Source organism: Danio aesculapii, chromosome 13, assembly GCF_903798145.1.
Source record: "Danio aesculapii chromosome 13, fDanAes4.1, whole genome shotgun sequence".
In the NCBI taxonomy this organism is placed as follows: domain Eukaryota; kingdom Metazoa; phylum Chordata; class Actinopteri; order Cypriniformes; family Danionidae; genus Danio; species Danio aesculapii.
In genome coordinates, this window is record NC_079447.1 from 42,980,612 (window position 1) to 43,000,442 (window position 19,831).

A 19,831-nucleotide genomic window follows, 5' to 3' on the forward strand; every position below is an offset into this window, starting at 1 on the left:
CTGATTTCAACTATATATATGCATACAGTACAGAAACACACAGGTAGTGTGTCATAAACAACAAATTGAAACTGCAGTGTACCAGGTTTTGCATGTGTCGAGTTTCAACTGAAAATCGTTGTGCTTTACATTACCAAAATGGAAAAAGGAAGTTTTGCGTTGACTCTCGATGCGTCAAGTGACCAAACATGGTCATGGGCGGAAAAGAGTGAGCCTGTTTTTGTTAGTTAAATCCACCCCGTAACCTGACGTCACTTTACTCAAACAGGTACATAATTTGTCACCTGTTGCGCATCTAGATCAGACGTTTGGCGGGCTAGAGAGAGAGGATATCTTCGGGATCTGAGCTTTTAAAGAGTTTGAAAGACCAACCACAGCTTCATACCTGTGTCTTATTGGAATTTATCTGGTTTTATTTAGGATTTGCGGAGTCCTTTTGGTAAGTGAATTTAAACCTCTGTTTTAATGATTAAAGTGCGCTTTTCGGTAATGAACTAATAATTTTCTCATATTAAGCGTTTTGTAACGTGAAAATTGTTTATTTTTCAGTTCTCCCTCACGATGAAGGTTTTAGTTGCCTTGTTTGTTGTGGCATTGGTTGATGTGGTAACTTCACAATGTAAGTAAATGTTTTATTACTGCATATGATGAACTAAAGTTGAATTGTATCTTATAAAAAGCCGAACTAAAGCTAGTTAAAATGGTTTTAGTCGTTATAACGTGACGTGAATAAGAAAACAATACAATGAGGTCTAGGGTGTGGTTCCGTGTACAGGGGGGTGGGGGTAATCTCTACTTGAATTGGCTCATTCACTTAAGCTTTAACAAGGTTTAAGCAATGTTGTTTACTCTATGAAGAGTAAAAGACTAAACTTTTTTTTTTTTTTTCTCTCTCTCTCTTACAGGTTCTTGTGAAACAATGAAATGGGCAAACTGTGATGACTCGTGCTCGTGCAGTCTTACAGTATCTGAATCTTCCACTCAAACCCTTAACTGTTCCAAGTGTATGTTATTTTTTTTGTTTGGCATCCATTTTGTGTAACTGGTGTCCTTCTCTGGTTTTGGGTGCTCTAGTATCACACTAGCGACGATATGCCTAACTGAGATTAACCCATGTAGGTTTAAGGCAGCTTGTGATAAATTGTGCATTTTGTGCTTTTAACCCCATAGTGGTTCCCAAGTGCTTCCTCATGAAAGCAGAGATGTATCGTGCCCGTAACAACTTGGGCACAAGATCAGGTGGGAAGCCAGTTGAGACCGCCTTTGTGGACAATGATGGCATCTATGACCCAGAATGTGAGCGTGATGGGAAATTCAAAGCAGTCCAGTGTAACAAAACTGAAGTATGCTGGTGCGTCAACAGTGCTGGTGTACGAAGAAGTGACAAAAAAGACAAGAACATAAAGTGCGAGCCTGCGGAGACCTTGTGAGTATTATTAGTAATGTGGTTAAGTATGGTATGAAGTGTGTTCTGCATTGCAAGTCTTTATAATTAGTTGTTTTTGTTTGTTTCTCCAAGTTGGGTTCGCGTAGAAATGAAGCACAAAAACGTGGATGTGCCCATTGATGCCACCAAACTGAGGACGTATGTCAACTTAATTTTATAAGATGTACTCCCAACTTTTTTTTTTTTTTTTTTTAAATTTATACGCAGAGATGTAATCCCTTTTCTCTTTCTTTTAAATAGAGGGATTGAGAATGCTCTACTGCAGCGTTACGGTTTAGATAAGAAACTGGTGTCTGAAGTTCAGGTGAGTTTCCTCATTCGTGGGCAAAGCCTCAGTTTGGCATCTTGTACAGGAACTAACCCTCTCTCTGATGCCCTCTTCTGCAGTATGACAAAGATGGCAGGCTCATTGTGGTGGATGTCAAAAAAGACAAGACTGACCGCACTACAGATCTGTCCCTCATGACTTATTATATGGAAAAAGATGTAAGCGTGTTCTACAATTTTATTATCTTATTTAAATCCCTTGTTTGATAACTTAAGTTCGTCTTCCACAGATCAAAGTTCTGCCCCTGTTTTGGAGTGGCAAGCCATTTGAGGTTGATGTTACGGGAACAAAGGTTTCAATGGAGAATGTCCTGATCTACTATGTAGATGACAAGCCACCCACCTTCACCATGCAGAAGCTTACTGGTGGTATCATTGCTGTCATTGTTGTAGTCAGCTTGATTGTGATTGGAGGACTCCTGGTTCTGGTAGGCTGATTTTATTATTATTATTATTATTATTATTATTATTATTATTTGTTTTGTAATGCAATAACATTGATTTCTCTCTTCCCACCCTACATAGTTCTTTCTTGCACGGCGACAGAAGGCCCAGTACAGTAAAACACAGGTTTGTTCCTTCAGTGTTTTATATTGTCTTGTTGTTTTCCAAATGCAACTTCTAATTTAATGTCCTTCCCTTGCAGGCCAGAGAGATGGAGACCCTGTCTTAATTTTAATGCCGTTTCATGTACTTCTGAAATTGGGGAAGTTGTGCTATGACATGCTATGTTTTTCATACTGGGGGAAACGAAGTGTCTGTTACAGGCAGAGTACAGTGCTGTTAATTTTCTTATTTAAAAGGGCTTCTCTTCAATTGGATTAACATTTTAACGTTGTACAGTTTGACTTGTAATTTTTAATAAAGTTTGTTTTGTTTTAACCGTGGACTTGTCTGAACTAAAATTTGGTAGTTAAAGGATTTGTTTACCAGGCTGTAATTCTAAAAGGGATGACTTTTTCTTTGGTGGTTTGACAATTTTAAAGTTTCGTTTTACAGCTACTCTTTGCTTTTAAACTCTCAAATGTGTAATCGTTTTTAAATGCTGAATGAAACAGTCTCCTTTGACCAGTCCCCATCCCCCTATGAAACGATTATTAACCCAGAACTGTTGACCATTCAGGTGCATGTTAAACTTAAACCCAAGAGGGAGAGCTCTCATTGAGCACTGAGAAATACAGGTCTGACCTGTTATTCAAGTTTCAGCTAGAAAGGATCCTATATCATTGTGGTATATGCAAAGTTCTGAGTAACAAAGACTGCAACCTCCTCCGATTAAACCAGGAAGCTGATTCTATTCTAGGTTAAAGATTTCGTTAGTTTAACAGACATGTTGATAAATGACCACCATGTAGGGAATGAAAAGCTTAAAAGCACTTGACTTGTAAAAATGACTTACAACTTTTGAATTTGGCCAAATCACGGGAATTATCACAATCTAATGAATGACCATGCAATTTAACAAGCTTTTATTGGAAAAAAAAGGCAAATATGAATTAATTGTTTTCATGAGAAGTCTTTGAGAAACAAATACTTTACTAACCCTTCCTTGCTGCATATTGTAGTCCCTGTGGTCTTTATCTCAGAAAAGCCTAGAGCATTTTTCTCAGACTAGTTTAGACAGGTTTGGGTGGATCAAATGCTACCCTCCCCCATCAGTGCTCACACCTGAGTTGGGAGTCACGCATACTGTGTTTCCATGGCAGAAAGGAGGGATTAAATGACAAGGCAGATGAGGGAAGGACTTTATTGAGAAATAATGTTCACTTTTTTTTTTTTGTGATTTATTTACATAATATGGATTCACATTATTTTCAATGATAAAAAGTAGGCCTGGTTTTGGAAGGGAATAAAAAGGTGAGCTGACATATCCCAGATGGGCAGTCACTGGGCGATAAGGTTGAGTTGAGAGAAACAAAGAGATTTTTCACTCATTTGCTATGTTAGCAACAAAATCATTGTAATAGTACAAATATAACTGCGAAGTGATTTAAAAAGTTTTGTTGTTTTGTGCCATTTCCAATTGGTGTAAACATCCACAGTTTAAAAAAAAGAAAACCGCACAGAATTTGTGACTGAAAACAAAAGTGTGCCTTGGTTGCATTTCAGCTATGAGTGTGATTTAGTAGCACTAAATGTCTGCGGTGTGGACCCAAATGTACTTTAGTGTAGCTATTTAAAATATGCTGGAACGATGAATGTAATTTTAGGTCCATTCTTTTGTTTTCACCAACAGCTTGATTTTGGGGGACTAAGTGCTGAACAAGAGAAGGTTCGGCACCTAGCATTCACATTACAGTAACTGCTGCTGGAACAACCAGCTTTATGTAGCACAGGAAATCCATACATTGCACCTGCATGCAAATATCTCGGATCTATAACTTGTGTGACTGTCAGCTTCTACTTGTGTGAAACCATCCACTGAGCGTAGACGGCGCTGTAGCCTACAGCCAATTAGAAATAGGAAAATATTCCATTTCTGTTATCCTTTTTGCTTTTATTTGAGGTAATCTACAATGTACTAAATACAATCAATTATAATTATAGTAATATAACTGTAATTTTGGTAACACTTTATTTCAATGGTCCATTTGAGTATAAGTAGACTGTATCTGTTGATACTGCTGCTAAACAGACATTTAACTGACTATAAGAAACTAACCCTAACCCCAACCTAACAGTCTACTTATAATCTAATGAGAATTAGTTGGCATGCAGATGCAATGTAACTTAAATTCAACAAACGGACCATCAAAATAAATTGTGACCATTTTTTTACAACTTGATTTGATAGATTAATCAGATTTCTGTTATCAAATGTTTATCTAGGTGGTGTAGCTTTGCATTGCTACTGTAATAATAATATGAGACATAGCTAGTAAACACAGATATCAACAAAAAGGTAAAGCATGACTTTATAAAAAACAAAAACAAATGGTTCATTGGTTGTATGAAATGAACAAGGAGGCTGCCAAGAGTACAGTAAATATGAGTGTGTGTCTCTATATATAATAATGTTCATACAAATATAGTTTTTTTTTTTTTTTTAATAATAATACAGTATTGTTTTGAGTAAGGAAGTTTATTTAAAATTGCACAATATATATATAATACACTTTTAATAGCATTTACAATTTGCTATTATATTACATAGTGTCCATATTCATCATTCATTCATTTTCCTTTCCTTACTCCCTGATTTATCAGGGGTTGCCACGGCGGAATGAACCGCAAATTACTGTGGCACATGTTTTGTGTAGCCGATGCCCTTTCAGCCAAAACCCAGTACTGGAAACCCACCATGCCATCCATCCCCCATTCATCAATATTTTATTGAAAAAAATGTATAGGTCTTTTCAAACCTCCTGGTTCATAGTTTTTTCTGCAGTTATTTTCAGTACTCCAGTACATGCACTCTAACTCATCTGCCTCCATGTTGGCTTTTTTTTAATCACATACCACCAGTCTACTGAATTAAACCACTTCCTTAACCCTTACCCTCTCTCATTTTCTACATGCTTAAACATGCAAAGATTAAGAGAGATTTCAGAACGAGATTACATAGTAAAGTGTAGTCTTACTCGTTCTGTGAAAATAATTTACTTACACGTTTGGTTGAATACAATTTTGTAACTTACTTTAAGCTGAATTACTAGTTTCTTGGAAAATGTCTAGTAAAACATTATGAACTTACATCATGGCAAAGATATAAGAAATACGTTATTAGAAATTAAATATTTAAACTATTATGTTTTACAAAAATGTTGAAAAAAGTTTTTTCTGTTGAACAGAAATTGGGGGAAAAAATATACAGGGGGCTCACCGGCCACTTTATTAGGTCCAACAGTCCAACAATTGTCCTACTGCCAGTTTCTCCAAATGCACATTTCTAATCAGCCAATCACATGGCAGCAACTGCATTTAGGCATGTAGACATGGTCAAGATGATCTGCTGCAGGTCAAACTGAACTGAATGGGGAAGAAAGATGATTTAAGTGACTTTGAACGTGGCATAGTTGTTGGTGCCAGACGGGCTGGTTTGAGTATTTCAGAAACTGCTGATCTACTGGGATTTTTAAGCACAACCATCACTATGGTTTACAGAGAACGGTCTGAAAAAGAGGAAATATCCAGTGAGCGGCAGTTCTGTGGGTGCAAATGCCTTGCTGATGCCAGAGGTCAGAGGGGAATGGCCAGACTGGTTCCAGCTGATAGAAAGGCAAGAGTAACTCAAATAACCCCTCGTTACAACTAAGGTATGCAGAAAAGCATCTTTGAACGCACTACACATCAAACTGTGGAGTGGATGGGCTACAGCAGCAGAGGACCAGACCGGGTGACACTCCCGTCAGCTAAGAACAGGAAACTGAGGCTACAATTTGCACAGGCTCACCAAAATTGGACAATAGAAGATTGGAAAAACGTTGCCTGGTCTGATGAGTCTCAATTTCTGCTGCAACATTCAAATGGTAGGGTCAGAATTTGGTGTCAACAACATGAAAGCATGAATCCATCCTGTCTTGTATCAAAGGTTCAGGCTGGTGGTGGTGTAATGGTGTGGTGGATATTTTCTTGGCACACTTAGTACCAATTGAGCATTGTGTCAAAGCCACAGCCTACCTGAGTATTTTTGCTGACCATGTCCATCCCTTTATGACCACTGTGTACCCATCTTTTGATGGCTACTTCCAGCAGGATAACGCGTCATGTTATAAAGCACGAATCATCTCAGACTGGTTTCTTGAACATGACAATGAGTTCACTCTACTCAAATGGCCTCCACAGTCACCAGATATCAATCCAATAGAGCACCTTTGGGGTGTGGTGGAACAGGAGATGTTTTATGTATACATAGTATACTACTAATACTACTAATAATAGTAATAATAATAATATTAATAATATAAAATGAAATTGTATATTAGTAATCTTATAGAAAGTGGAGGGGAAATGTCAAAAATATTACATTAAATTAGCTAAATTTATCCTCATGAGATCTTACTCAATATTACATCAATGGCTGCAGCAGAAAAACATTTTGGATGCTAGTAATAGCTTTTAAATCAACCAGGATCAACTTTACAAATATTCTGAATGAACACCAACACATGCAGCCCCTCGTTGATATATTACAGGAGTGTAGGAACTTTACAGGGCCTGCAGGCCACTGGCGGCGACTTGCTTCTTGGCTCTTTGTTCTTCATCTCTGCAGACAGGGCCAGTAGCAAGGCTGGGGCAGACAGGTGGTGCGCTGCTGCCATTTGTTGTTGTGCGCTTTTAATGTAGCTGGCTATAAGTAACACCAGGTCTCGCACCTAAAAAAGAAAGCAGAGAACGGGTCTTTATAAAACTCATTCATTCATTCATTCATTTTCTTGTCGGCTTAGTCCCTTTATTAATCTGGGGTCGCCACAGCGGAATGAACCACCAACTTATCCAGCATTTGTTTTACGCAGCGGATGCCCTTCCAGCCGCAACCCATCAATGGGAAACATCCACACACACTCAATCACACTCATACACTACGGACAATTTAGCCTACCCAATTTACCTGTACCACATGTCTTTGGACTGTGGGGGAAACCCCAGAGGAAACCCACGCAAACGCAGGGAGAACATGCAAACTCCACACAGAAACGCCAACTGACCCAGCCGAAGTTCGAACCAGCGACCTTCTAGCTGTGAGGCGACAGCTCTACCTACTGCGCCACTACGTCGCCCTCTTTATAAAATTATGGGCCATAATTTATAAAACAAGCACGTGTGTTTGTTGTTGTGGTATTTTAAGTGGTGGTAGGTGAAATGATAGATGACATCATGTAATGTTTATGAATGGCAAACAGTATTCATTAGACTCTGTTGTTCTGTGTACTTTGGTGTGCATGTTCTCTATATACATTTCTGTGAGTAGTTCCAACCTCAGGCCTGGGGCTGTTTTGTTATCAAACTTAAAAATTCCTTATTCAATCATCTTCCTTTGCCTTAGTCCCTAATTTATCAGAATGAACTGCAAACTAATATATTTTTTGTGTTAAAAAAATATATATATTTTAGCATGAACATTTATTTTTGCTCCCTTTCAAATGCCAAAGTTATGTTAAGAACAGTGGTGTAGTCTTAAAAAAAGGTGGTGTGCTATTACCCACCCAACCCAAATTTTAACAGTGGGCAAAGAAATGACAAAAGTATGACATCAGTTACCTGTAACTATTGACTTCCACAGAAGAAAAAACAAATACTATGGAAGTCAATGGTTACAGGCTTCCAGCTTTCTTCAAAATATCTTCTTTTGTGTTCAACAGAATTAAAAAAGACAAACCGGTTTGGAACAAGTAAAGGTGACGACAAATTTCACTATCCATTCAACAAATTTGTTCATTTTAAAGCGAGATGCTAATAGTCTAATTCTATTCAATGATTTACGCTTAGCTAATAGTGCCGCCAGCAGACCCAGAGATTGGCTAAATATATTAAGCTGTGGTAAAACCCAACTGTTTAACTCTAGGGGACTTGTAAAATGAGCCTATTTAGAAATATGTATTTAATTTAATACTGTACCAAAAAAAAAATCACAATTCAAGACAGCTATATCAACTATTGTATGTTGTTAACAAACTGTAAATTTAAAATCATTATATATAATACATTTTTTTTAAATCTGGAAAACAAAAGCAAAGCACACTTCTTCAAAAACCCAAATACTAGCCTACTGTATACTCAAGTACATTTTACATGTATTAAATAAATAAAACTGCCACTTTTTTACTTCAAAATGTCATAAATATAAACATATTAAAAAGTACAGGCTAATTTACATATTTAACTATCATAATAGCCTATAAATCATAAAAGGAAATAATTTTGAATAGGATACAACATATGAAGTTTCACACTGATATGCAGTTAAAATGAAAACATTCACTGAGTGCTCTGTCACTGTGTTTAATCCTGTGCATGAATGTATGCTATAGTTAGTGCCTCATACACTGTGCGGTTTACATTCATAGTTAATTTAAAAATAAACATAGCAAAATATTTGTTAGGAGTTACACTGGAGGAAACAGCTGTGATGATGAGAGGAGCGCCGAGAAAACAGTAGATGGGGAAACCCGATTGCTTCTCCATGACATCGTGGTGAAAGTGTTTCTATAGCAAAGAACTGCAAATATGCAGACACTGTATTCTAACAATCTATTGATGAACACTCCTCTTGCTCTGCACTGCTGTGGTTTGCTGATTAAATAAAAAACGAATTGAAAACAGAGGAGCGGGAGTTTTCAGATCAATTTTAAAGGGGACTGAGGCCATCATTTAAAATGTTTTAGAGGGGCTGAATAGAAATATAAGGGGCTAAAGTGACGCCTGTGCTGTTTTATAATTGTACCTGACTGTTTCAGCAAGACATCATCCAGTTGACTTGTCATTATCTTTGAAAAATGGGGGGGACGGGGGTGCAACAAAATAAGACAAACATTTGGTATACAGTTAAAGATATGCGAATACAAATAAATTAGGGAAGTCTAATCAGCAAAACAAGTAAATATACTGAGGGTATACGCAATTATTGATCCTCAGAAGTCGTACTATCAAAACAGCTTGTGGAAAAAAAGTAAGCATAAGGAGTATATGGGCGTATAGCCCCGAGTACACGACTGGTTGAGAAATAAAGCCTACTGGAATGTCATTCAAACTTTAGACCAGTCTGACTGTGTGCTAATTTTTTTCCAAGTCATCAGACTTTCGGTTTCCATAAGGATCATGAGAAACAGAAAAAATACCTCAGAGTGTGAGATCACATTTGAAGAGTTTCGCAAACTATGTAAGAACATAACTCACAAGATTGTGTAAGGTTTTATGCCTGGGGTGCAAGAGCTGCTGTTCCATTGAAACAACATAGTAAAGAAACTCCGCATGTAATTACACTGACAAAAACTATGATTTGGATTTACAAATATTTTTAAAGATTTTTTAAGAGCACAATACCTACCTTAGATGGGGTCATGGCAAACAGATGCTTCCCTTTGGATGTGCCGGAGCCAGAACTCACAGCTACTACCAGCTTGAAATCTTCACCACATGCTCCAAACATCACAATGCTTTTATAAGGGTAGGATGCAAGCACTTTCTAGTAAAAACAAAGGTAAAGACGTTGCTCAGCTTTATATTAACTTGATTAATGTGATCTCCAAAGCTCTCAAGTGAATGTGTTTACTATTGCATTGAATTCCAGCACACTGATTCCATCTTCATGTACTGCCAGCCAAACTCGCACATTCTTCAATGCCGATGGAGATATGGTCTATGGGAAGACAGAGAGTAAAATTCAGAAATAAATAATGACACATCATTATTAAATTATAATCAAAAGGCAAACATCATATTCAGCCTTGGAAGGAGACTCACTTCAGCCTCGAATAGTTTGGCTCCAAAAAATGGCCACTTGCGAGCCACTGTCAAGTAGATTCGTATGCACTCTGATGTAGTCTGACCTCTCAGAGATGCCCAACGTGTAGAAAGCCTCTGTATCAGCTGCCTGAGAGAACATATGTATTTCAGTGCGTAAGATGGTCAAGTATTTTCTCTGGGTATTCCTATTTTTACCACCGGAGACATCAATACCTAATTTCTTCCTCAGTGCAGGTGTGTTGGTAATTCTTTGGGTAGAAGCGCTCTAGAACTTGTTTCAGGGTCTGGTTAGACTTAGTCAGAGTATTTCCTGAACCACCTGGACTAGCCAATGGGTGCTCAAAGTCTCCGAACTCAACCTGTATTGCACAAATAAGAATTTAGTGTTTACTTTAATTCAATGCCTATCCTCCATTAACAAATTATTGAAATGCAATGAATATTTATTTAAATAAGCAGTTCAACAAATTTTAGTGTGTGTAAGAACTTTAAATTGCATTCGGAAAGTTTTCATGGCTTCACTTTTTCCACATTTGTTTATGTCACAGCCTTATTCCAAAATTGATTAAATTTATTTATTCCCTTAACATTATACACACAATACCCCATAATGACAATGTGAACAAAGATTTTTTTGAAATTGTTGCAAATTTATTAAAAATAAAAAACCTGAAAAATCACATGTATATAAGTATTCACAGCCTTTGCCGAGAAGCTCTAAATTGAGTTCAGGTACATTCTGTTTCCACTGATCATTCTTGAGATGTTTCAGCAGCTTCATTGGAGTTCACCTGTGGTAAATTCAGCTGATTGGACATGATTTGAAAAGGCATATAACTGTCTATATAAGGTCCCAGGGTTGATGGTGCATGTCAAAGCACAAACCAAGCATGAAGACAAAAGAATTGTCTGTAGACCTCTGAGACAGGATTGTCTGGGGAAGGCTGGGGACGGTTACAGAAAAATTTCTGCTGCTCTGAAAGTTCCTGAGAGCACAGTGGCCTCCATCATCCATAAGTGGAAGATGTTTGGAACCACCAGGACTCTTCCTAGAGCTGGCCGGCCATCTAAGCTGAGTGATCGGGGGAGAATGGCCTTAGTCAGGGAGATGATCAATAACCCGATGGTCACTCTGTCTGAGCTCCAGCATTCTTCTGTGGAGAGAGGAGAACCTTACAGAAGGACAATCATCTGTGCAGCAATCCACCAATCAGGCCTGTATGGTAGAGTGGCCAGACGGAAACCACTCCCCACCTGGAATTTGCCAAAGGGCATCTGAAGGACTCTCAGACCATAAGAAACAAAATTCTCTTGTCTGATGAGACTAAAATTGAACTCTTTGGAGTGAATGCCAGGCGTTTTGTTTAGAGAAAACCAGGCACCGCTCATCACCAGGCTAATACCATCCCTACAGTGAAGCATGGTGATGGCAGCATCAAGCTGTGGGGATGTTTTTAGCAGCAGGAACTGGAAGACTAGTCAGGATAGAGGGAAAGATGAATGCAGCAATGTACAGAGACATCCTGAATGAAAACCTGCTTCAGAGCGCTCTTGACCTCAGACTGGGGCGACGGTTCATCTTCCAGCAGGACAATGACACAAAAAACACAGCCAAAATTTCAATGGAAATTGTGTTGTGGCTGAATGTCCTTGAGGGCCCAGCCAGAGCCCAGAACTAAATCCTATTGAACATCTCTGGAGAGTTCTGAAAATAGCTGTATACTGTCTCTTCCCATCCAACCTGAAAGAGCTTGAGAGATAGTGAAAAGAGGAATGGGCAAACAATCCCAAAGACAGGTGTGCCAAGCTTGTGGCATCATATTCAAAAAGACTTGAGGCTGTAATTGCTGTCAAAGGTGCATCAACAAAGTATTAAGCAAAGGCTGTGAATACTTATATACATGTGATTTTTCAGGTTTTTTTATTTTTTATAAATTTGCAACAATTTTAAGAAATCTTTTTCACATTGTCATTATGGGGTATTGTGGGTAGAATTTGGAGGAAATAAATGAATTTCATCTATTTTGGAATAAGAAAAATGTGGAAAAAGTGAAGCACTGTATAACAATATAGTATTTAGCATTATAGAAAATCCAAAATAGCTTTATCTCTTCTGGGAAGGTTTGGAAGGAAGTTTCTTTCATTTATGACATTCATCTAGAAGCAGATTTGTGAGATCAGGCACTGATGTTGGACAAAATGTTCTGGCTTGCAGTCTCCACTTTGATTCAAACCAAAGGTGTTGAGGTTAGGACTCAGGCCAGTCAGGTTTCTCCACACCAAACTCACTCAATAGCCGCATTTCCACAGTCGGGCCAGGGCTTTTTAATCAAGCTGGGCCAGGCCAATCGCCCCGGAGGTTGAGCAGTGAGACTGAAATCATGTCCCGTTTCCACCGTCGGGCTAGTGGCTCGCATCGCGTCACGCAAACCCCGTCCCAGAACATCCCCTGAATCAAACGTCACACAACCCGCCCAGTTCAGCAAGAATCAGGCAGGCAGATAAAGCACACCATCGCATCATCACGAAACGATAAAAATGAAGACAACCGAAACAAACAAATGACACGATACTGTACAGCAGTACATTATATGTCTATACGCACAGGCCTATGTATTTTCATTCACTATATTTGTTTAGGCTACTCGCCAACCGACTGTTGGCCTTTGTAAAATGAAAGTTTAAAATGGCTTGAAATTATTTAATTTATTTGTATTGTATATACCTAAATTGTTATAGCTTTTGTTTGTTTTATGGTTTATTTATTTTATGTGATTTTATTATATCAAATAGTTGTAATTCTTTAATTGATTTCAATATAGCTTAGGCTTTTTTTTTATCTAGATATGACACTATTGTTTTGAGCCAACAAAAGTGGACATGTAATTTGTAAAGTTTAATGTCTTTCTGTTGTATTCATATTTTGTATTATCTCCAAAATAAAGAAAGAAGGAAAGAAACCCAGCAGCTCGCAGCATCAACAGAGCTGTGAAGCGAGCACTCTTTTGCCCGGCCTCTCACCCACACACAGGCATCTAACGTGCACGTATTGTGCACAAACACCTTCTAAACTTGACAAAAACTCTCGACAATCTTTACTTGCTGCTGTGTCTTTATAAATATGGTTTAAAGATTATTATGCGTTATTGAAATATTTTTTATAATTATTTTATGTAACAGCCTTACATTTAAAAGGGAAACATACGGGTGATCATAAGCAAAAAGACCCCTAGCCTATAAGGTGTTTTATGGAATAGCCTATCTTAAACTGACCAGCTATATGTTTTCTTTCCGTTATTTATTTATTTATTTGTTTGGCGCATGTACTAAACTAGTGTAATGGTGGCACTCCGTCTTTACCAGACTCAGGCAAAGTCCACCTCTCGTTTCACTCCGCCCCGAATCCCCAGCTGGCCCTCTTTGGCCCAAGGTATTCGGCAGGCTGAAAAAGGCCAGCCGCTGGCCCAGAGGAAGCTTTGCTTTGGTCTGATCAGGCCCCAGAAGTGACAGTGGAAACACCCACTGGAACGCTCACTTTAGGTGCAATAGTGGAAACGGTGGAAAAAAAGTGGAAATAGTGGCTATTAATGTCTTTATGGACCTAGTTTTGTGCACATGTGGAAGTCATGTTGGAACAGGAAGTGGCAATCTCAACTGTGTTAATATGCTGAAGCATTGAGTTCCTTTTACTGGAACTAAAAGACACAACTAAAAAAATCCATCTCCCCCTTTCACTAAACTTTACAATTGGCGCAATGCATTCATGCAAGTTCTTATGGCAACAGCCAAACACAAACTCATCCATCGGATTAACAGACATGATAACATGATTGGTCACTTAGTCCAGTAGTGGCCTGCTTTATATTACTGCATCTCATGCTTTACAGTGCACTTGGTGATGTAAGGCTTGGATGCAGCTGCTTGGTCATGGAAACCTATTTCATGAAGCACTCTGCTCACTGTTGTCAAGCTAATCTGAACTTTGTAGGTCTGTAGCTATTGTTTCTGCAGAAAGTTGGCAGCTTCTATTCATTGTGCACCTCAGCATGCTCTGACCCCACCTCTGTGATTTTATATGGCCTACCACTTCTTGGTTGAATTGCTAATGTTCCCAATTGCTTCCACTTTGATATCCACTAACAGTTAACTGTGGAGTATTTAGTAGTGAGAAAATTTGAGGAATGGACACATTGCCACCTGTGTCTCTACACCACCAACAATGTGCTGCATCCACCTGAATGGCAGCCACAGAAAAACACTAGTGCACTTACCACACACCTGCTGCAGGAGAAGAGGAAAGACAGTGATAGACTACAGACAAGTCAGTGGATGGGGATGATAGGGAGGCCAAGATGGGTAAGAGTTGGAGAGGGACTTGGGCCAGGAAACTCGAGTTACACCCTACTATTTTTTGAGAAGTGCCATGGGGTTTTTAATGACGACAGAGACCATTAAAACCACAGAAATGGTTTTGGTGACCCCCCGTGGCCATAGAAGTGATTGGAACACTTAATCTCAATTCTTTGGAGGGTTGCTCAAAAACTTTTGGTAATATAGTGTAGAAATATCTATTTCATTTGCACAAAAATTACAAATGTACCCACTTATATTCAAAACATCAGCACTGTGTACCTGAGCAAGCAGGGCGGCCATTTCTAAAGCAAGCTCCTTGTTGACAGGGAAGTGACCAACTGTAATTTCTTCATTTGTTTGGTATGCCAACAGCAAACGCTCTCTCTCAGTCTCTCCACTCATTTGTTTGGAGAAATATAACCTACAGAGAATAAACTAGAAATTAGACACAAACTGAAACCTGTTGCTTGTTCTGTAAAATAATCTATACTGCACCTGTTTTTATAAGTGAGTTTAACTGTCCTCGCAATCTCTGCTTTGCCTCTGTGTTGTTCTCTTGAAGCTTGTTCCCATTTTGCAATAACATCACAAATCTGAGGACACAGCACATTCATTTTAAGAAAACTATGGTCTCAAAGTACTGTTTCAATAGTGTTTTAGTCAGAATCTCACCTTCAGGTTTCCCTGAAGACAGTGCTCAAGGTCTTTGCCAGTGGGGTCATCAGAATAAAAGCTGAAACCAGACTGACCAGTTTTTCTCATGCCCATGTCCTGGTTCAGCCGACTCTGAAACTCCTCCACTGTGGTTGAAGCATCAAAACTGACAACCTAACACACACCCAAATTGAGCTTAAGTAATAAGCTTGAATTGCGTACTGTTTGCAAAGTAAATCTATCTATAGTATCTGTCTGTCCGTCCGTCTATCTATCCGTCCGTCCATCTATCTATCTATCTATCTATCTATCTATCTATCTATCTATCTATCTATCTATCTATCTATCTATCTATCTATCTATCTATCTGTCTGTCTGTCTGTCTGTCTGTCTGTCTGTCTGTCTGTCTGTCTGTCTGTCTGTCTGTCTGTCTGTCTGTCTGTCTGTCTGTCTGTCTGTCTGTCTGTCTGTCTGTCTGTCTGTCTGTCTGTCTGTCTGTCTGTCTGTCTGTCTGTCTGTAGTATCTATCTATCTATCTATCTATCTATCTATCTATCTATCTATCTATCTATCTATCTATCTATCTATCTATCTATCTATCTATCTATCTATCTATCTATCTATCTATCTATCTATCTATCTATCTATCTATCTATCTATCTATCTCTCCACCTATCCATCCATTCCAGATCTGTCTTTCTGAAATCTCTATTCAACTAAACAAATTCAATTCAACAAAAGCAACTGAATCCTTATAAATATGGCAAGTGTCCTAAGAAGTTTGACCACTATATATATATATATATATATATATATATATATATATATATATATATATATATATATATATATATATATATAAAAAGTAAATTTTTGTCCTTTTACTCGCGCCAAACTAAAAGAAAAATGACTTTCTCGTGAGAAGAAATATTACAGGAAATACTGTGAACACACACACACACACACACACACACACACACACACGCACACACACACACGCACACACACACACACACACACACACACACACACACACACACACACACACACACACACACACACACACACACACACACACACACACACACACACTATGGGCCAGCTGAATGCTTGATTCTGAAGACACATTTTTACATGCTCAAAGGAATTTGTTTTTTGTTTTGAGGAAAATGATGTAACATTAGTTCATTTCTCATGATTTTCACAGACAAACAAAGCTGTTGTTAATGGCATGATTTACCACTCAAGCTTCAGGAACACCATTGAATGACTCATAGTAACCACATCAAAATTCTGCTTTAAGCCACCCATATGACTCTTGCTCTCTTTTCCAAACCGTATGAAGACATTTCTCAATTCTCAAACAACACACAAAGAAAGTGAACTACTTTTAAAATTTTAAGTGCTTTTGCCATTTTTGCTTACTCATATTAAAAATAACTAACTGAAGATTAAGAATATCAAGATGAGTAAATAATGACAGATTATTCATTACTGGATGAGCCATTCTTTCATCGTTAAGTATTGCATATGTATAGACCTGATACGTGTTGTTAAGGAAGTGTACAGGCATGCTGAAGGGCAAAGAGTGGTGGTAAGGGTTCCTGAGTAAGATTGACAGTATCTCCATTCGTGACGATCGAGCTTGCCGTTCCCCTTTTTGCTGTGTCCGCTCCAGTGAGCGTTGGCAATAGATGGAATACTTTCCCACTTCCGTCCTGTAAGCATTGCAAAGACTGTCAAATAAACTGAAATGAAGTGGGATGTGTTTACTTGAAGTGTATAATATGGTATCTGTTCTGATTTACCTGGAATCTCCATGCCTTTTGAGATGAACCTGTAAATACCAAAGAATAGGGTGTGTGGGCAGGAAAAGGCCAACGCACAGAGCCAGGAACTGCCAACCCTGTATTAGTAAAAATGTAAACAAGTCACACATATTTCTTTGCGTTCTCACTCACAATATGATAAAAACAAAACCCAAGCACCCCCTCTAGTGGTGTGTATTCAAAACACAAACATCTGAATTTTAGTCATGTTACCTGCAAAGGTCCAGGTGGCCCGTTTGTCTGCTTCTTCCATGTCTGTTTGATTAGCTGGCAGTATATCTCATTTTGCAACTCTGGATGGGTAAGACACACTTGTAGAGCACACTGAGCAAGTGTCACATGATAATCTATGGCTGAAGTGTCAATGGCCACATTAATAAAGAGCTGACAAGTCTGTAAAAAAGGGTACAAAGAGTGTTTCTGCTTGTATTTGTGAGGTTGTGACTTCAGTAATGGCTTTGTGAATGACTTTGTGTAAAGGAAGACGATGTATAACCTTAAAAAGCTTGATGGCTTCAGTTTGTAGAGCCTGTGATGGCAGGGTGGTAAGTGGAAAAAGCAGTCCTTCTTTACTATAACATAGCATCGGGTGCCTCCAGAGCTGAGACCCTGAGGAAAAAAACACAGTTACAGTCTAAAAGGGCAGAATGGAGATGAAATAACAAGTTGAGAAAAAATTAAAGACACAATTATGCTATAAATACATTTTAATAACATATGTCAAATCAGTCTTTACTGCAAGCAGCACACCCACACTCTTTGATTTAGTGATGTTTACTACCCCACAAATGCTTGGGGCCCACAACATTTAGGTGGCCTGAACAAGTCTTTTAGCACTGCTTCTTTTTTACATTAAAGATAATAAGTTCCTAGTAAGAAATGAAACAATGCAAAAGATACACTTAAATCAGTGGTTCAAAACCTGTTTTCATTTCAAGGTCTTTCATTGTCCACAAGACCGCAATATTCCTTTTTTAATTTACAACTCAACTAATACACTTTTAAAAGCGGAACACACTTTATTATTCCCACAACTTGAAACTAATTTAAGCAATTTACATGTATTTATTTAACATTTCTACCTGACAGAAAGCTTGTCATAATTAGGGGGTAAATTGTGAGAGATTTCTTGTGTTACGTTGTGTTCTTCTTACACCACCAGCTTAACTCTGTCCTATTTCTTACAAAGACATCTGGTGCAACCATATAATAACTTTTATAACACTTATGATATTATTCTACTTAATTTCTTCACTTTTAAATACTAAACTGTAGAGTTTTTATTTTGGTGAAAAAAGATGAGGCCTGGGGTGCGTTTCCAAAAACCATCGTTAGCCAACTAAGGTCGCAAGTTCTGTCGTTCCAAACATAGTGTCACGGATGGTTGCAAGAAAGCTGACCCAGTTACAGCAATGAACTATACAAAAGGGTTTATAGACAGAATAAGGCACAAGTAGTCAGACAAAGGGATGACAAGGTCCAAACGGTAGGGGCAACAACACAGGGAAGCCAGTGGTAGAGACAAGATGGCACTAAAATGGACAGCCAGCCAAGAGTTGGAGCAACAGTGGTCAAAACCAGAGCTAGATGCTGGAGCAAGCCACATAAACTCCAGACTGGCAGGCCAGGGAGGTCAGGACAAGAGATAGGGCTGGAAAATTATGAGACACAAGACAGGACAGTAATTAAACAACAACTAATAAGACTGGGACTGACAGAAAGGAAACAAAAATGGTACAAAGGATAAAAGCAAGATAAAGATTTGAACACAAAATTAAGTAACTACTAGGAACAAAAAAAAGAAAGTAGTAGCTACAAACAAACAATAAGTAGACAAGAGAACCAGAACAGGCAAGACAAAAAGCTCATTGAAGACACAAGGCTAGTCTACAAGACAAGCTCACATGGAATGAACCCGCAAAGACATGAGAACACACAGCACAATATATAGAACAAAGCACACAAGAGACAGGTGAAAACAATCAGGATAACAAGGTCTAAATAAGAGGGCGGGGTAACTGAAAGACAAGAGGAGCACATGGCCAACACAAATTATGGCACAGCAATGTAAATAAGCACAGGACAAACAGGCAAAAATTAAACACTGACAGGACAGACAAAACTGTCAGGTTAGGACAGGGGTGGGCAAACTCGGTCCTGGAGGGCCGGTGTCCTGCATAGTTTAGCTTCAACTCTAATCAAACACACCTGAACATGCTAATCAGTGTCTTCAAGATCACTAATTATCTATAAGCAGGTGTGTTTGATCAGAGTTGGAGCTAAACTGTGCAGGACACCGGCCCTCCAGAACCGAGTTTGCCTACCCCTGGGTTAGGACAATGACACATAGTTCGTTGATTTGGTATTCTCAAATCCATCGTTCCAACGAACATTTGCAAACTGCTGTGCAAAATTGTACGCTTGCAACTACACATCTAGAGCTGTTGTTGGAAGCATCGTTTTTGATTATGTTCTACTCCCAGTTATCCCCCCTGTGCCCTATTTATTTAGAATGTTCCAACATTTAAACTCTGAATGATTAAAAAAGCATTAAAGTCTTCTCTCTTAGGTGTAATTTGCTTTTAATGCATTTTTAACAGTTCAGTTTTAGCAATCTTCATATTGACAATTGCGTTCTTAAAAGCGGAATTTACATTATATCTCTAAAGCTTGTGTAAACAAGAATATATAGCATACGTTAGCCTAATGCTTTTGATTTATAGTAGGTAATTTATTAAGAAACGTATCTATACGGTAGGCCTTCATGACATGGGCCTGTTGGTTAGAACTTTTCTGCAGTGGTTTGAATGCATCA

The 19,831-nt window shown here is 38.4% G+C and overlaps 2 protein-coding genes across 2 annotated transcripts in view; one reads left to right on the top strand and one right to left on the bottom strand.

Annotated features, from left to right (window-relative positions):
* The first annotated feature begins 294 nt into the window (after positions 1-294).
* epcam (epithelial cell adhesion molecule) lies at positions 295-2,656 on the top strand. The gene is made up of 10 exons (XM_056470722.1): positions 295-439; positions 550-619; positions 906-1,004; positions 1,171-1,426; positions 1,520-1,585; positions 1,688-1,751; positions 1,835-1,933; positions 2,005-2,202; positions 2,300-2,344; positions 2,421-2,656. Exons 2-10 carry the CDS (start codon positions 562-564, stop codon positions 2,445-2,447), a joined length of 912 nt encoding a protein of 303 aa, XP_056326697.1. The 5' UTR covers positions 295-439; positions 550-561; the 3' UTR covers positions 2,448-2,656.
* A 2,456-nt stretch (positions 2,657-5,112) lies between these two features.
* The window catches only part of plekhh2 (pleckstrin homology domain containing, family H (with MyTH4 domain) member 2), a 61,458-nt gene continuing 46,739 nt past the window's right edge, over positions 5,113-19,831 (bottom strand). Inside the window, exons 19-30 of the mRNA XM_056470654.1 lie at positions 17,513-17,625; positions 17,230-17,409; positions 16,996-17,093; positions 16,728-16,905; positions 15,206-15,361; positions 15,029-15,126; positions 14,813-14,954; positions 10,394-10,539; positions 10,178-10,307; positions 9,987-10,073; positions 9,762-9,899; positions 5,113-7,089 (exon numbers count right to left, since the gene is read on the bottom strand). Of these exons, the coding sequence (XP_056326629.1) occupies positions 6,904-7,089; positions 9,762-9,899; positions 9,987-10,073; positions 10,178-10,307; positions 10,394-10,539; positions 14,813-14,954; positions 15,029-15,126; positions 15,206-15,361; positions 16,728-16,905; positions 16,996-17,093; positions 17,230-17,409; positions 17,513-17,625 (1,652 nt within the window). The 3' untranslated portion in view covers positions 5,113-6,903. The remainder of the gene's footprint in view (positions 7,090-9,761; positions 9,900-9,986; positions 10,074-10,177; positions 10,308-10,393; positions 10,540-14,812; positions 14,955-15,028; positions 15,127-15,205; positions 15,362-16,727; positions 16,906-16,995; positions 17,094-17,229; positions 17,410-17,512; positions 17,626-19,831) is intronic.

Coding starts and splice junctions, on each gene's coding strand:
- epcam (XM_056470722.1), top strand. CDS start 562: ATGAAGGTTTTAGTTGCCTTGTTTGTTGTGGCATTGGTTGATGTGGTA. Junction 1,586..1,687: donor GATGCCACCAAACTGAGGAC/GTATGTCAACTT, acceptor TCTTTTAAATAG/AGGGATTGAGAATGCTCTAC. Junction 1,934..2,004: donor CTTATTATATGGAAAAAGAT/GTAAGCGTGTTC, acceptor CGTCTTCCACAG/ATCAAAGTTCTGCCCCTGTT.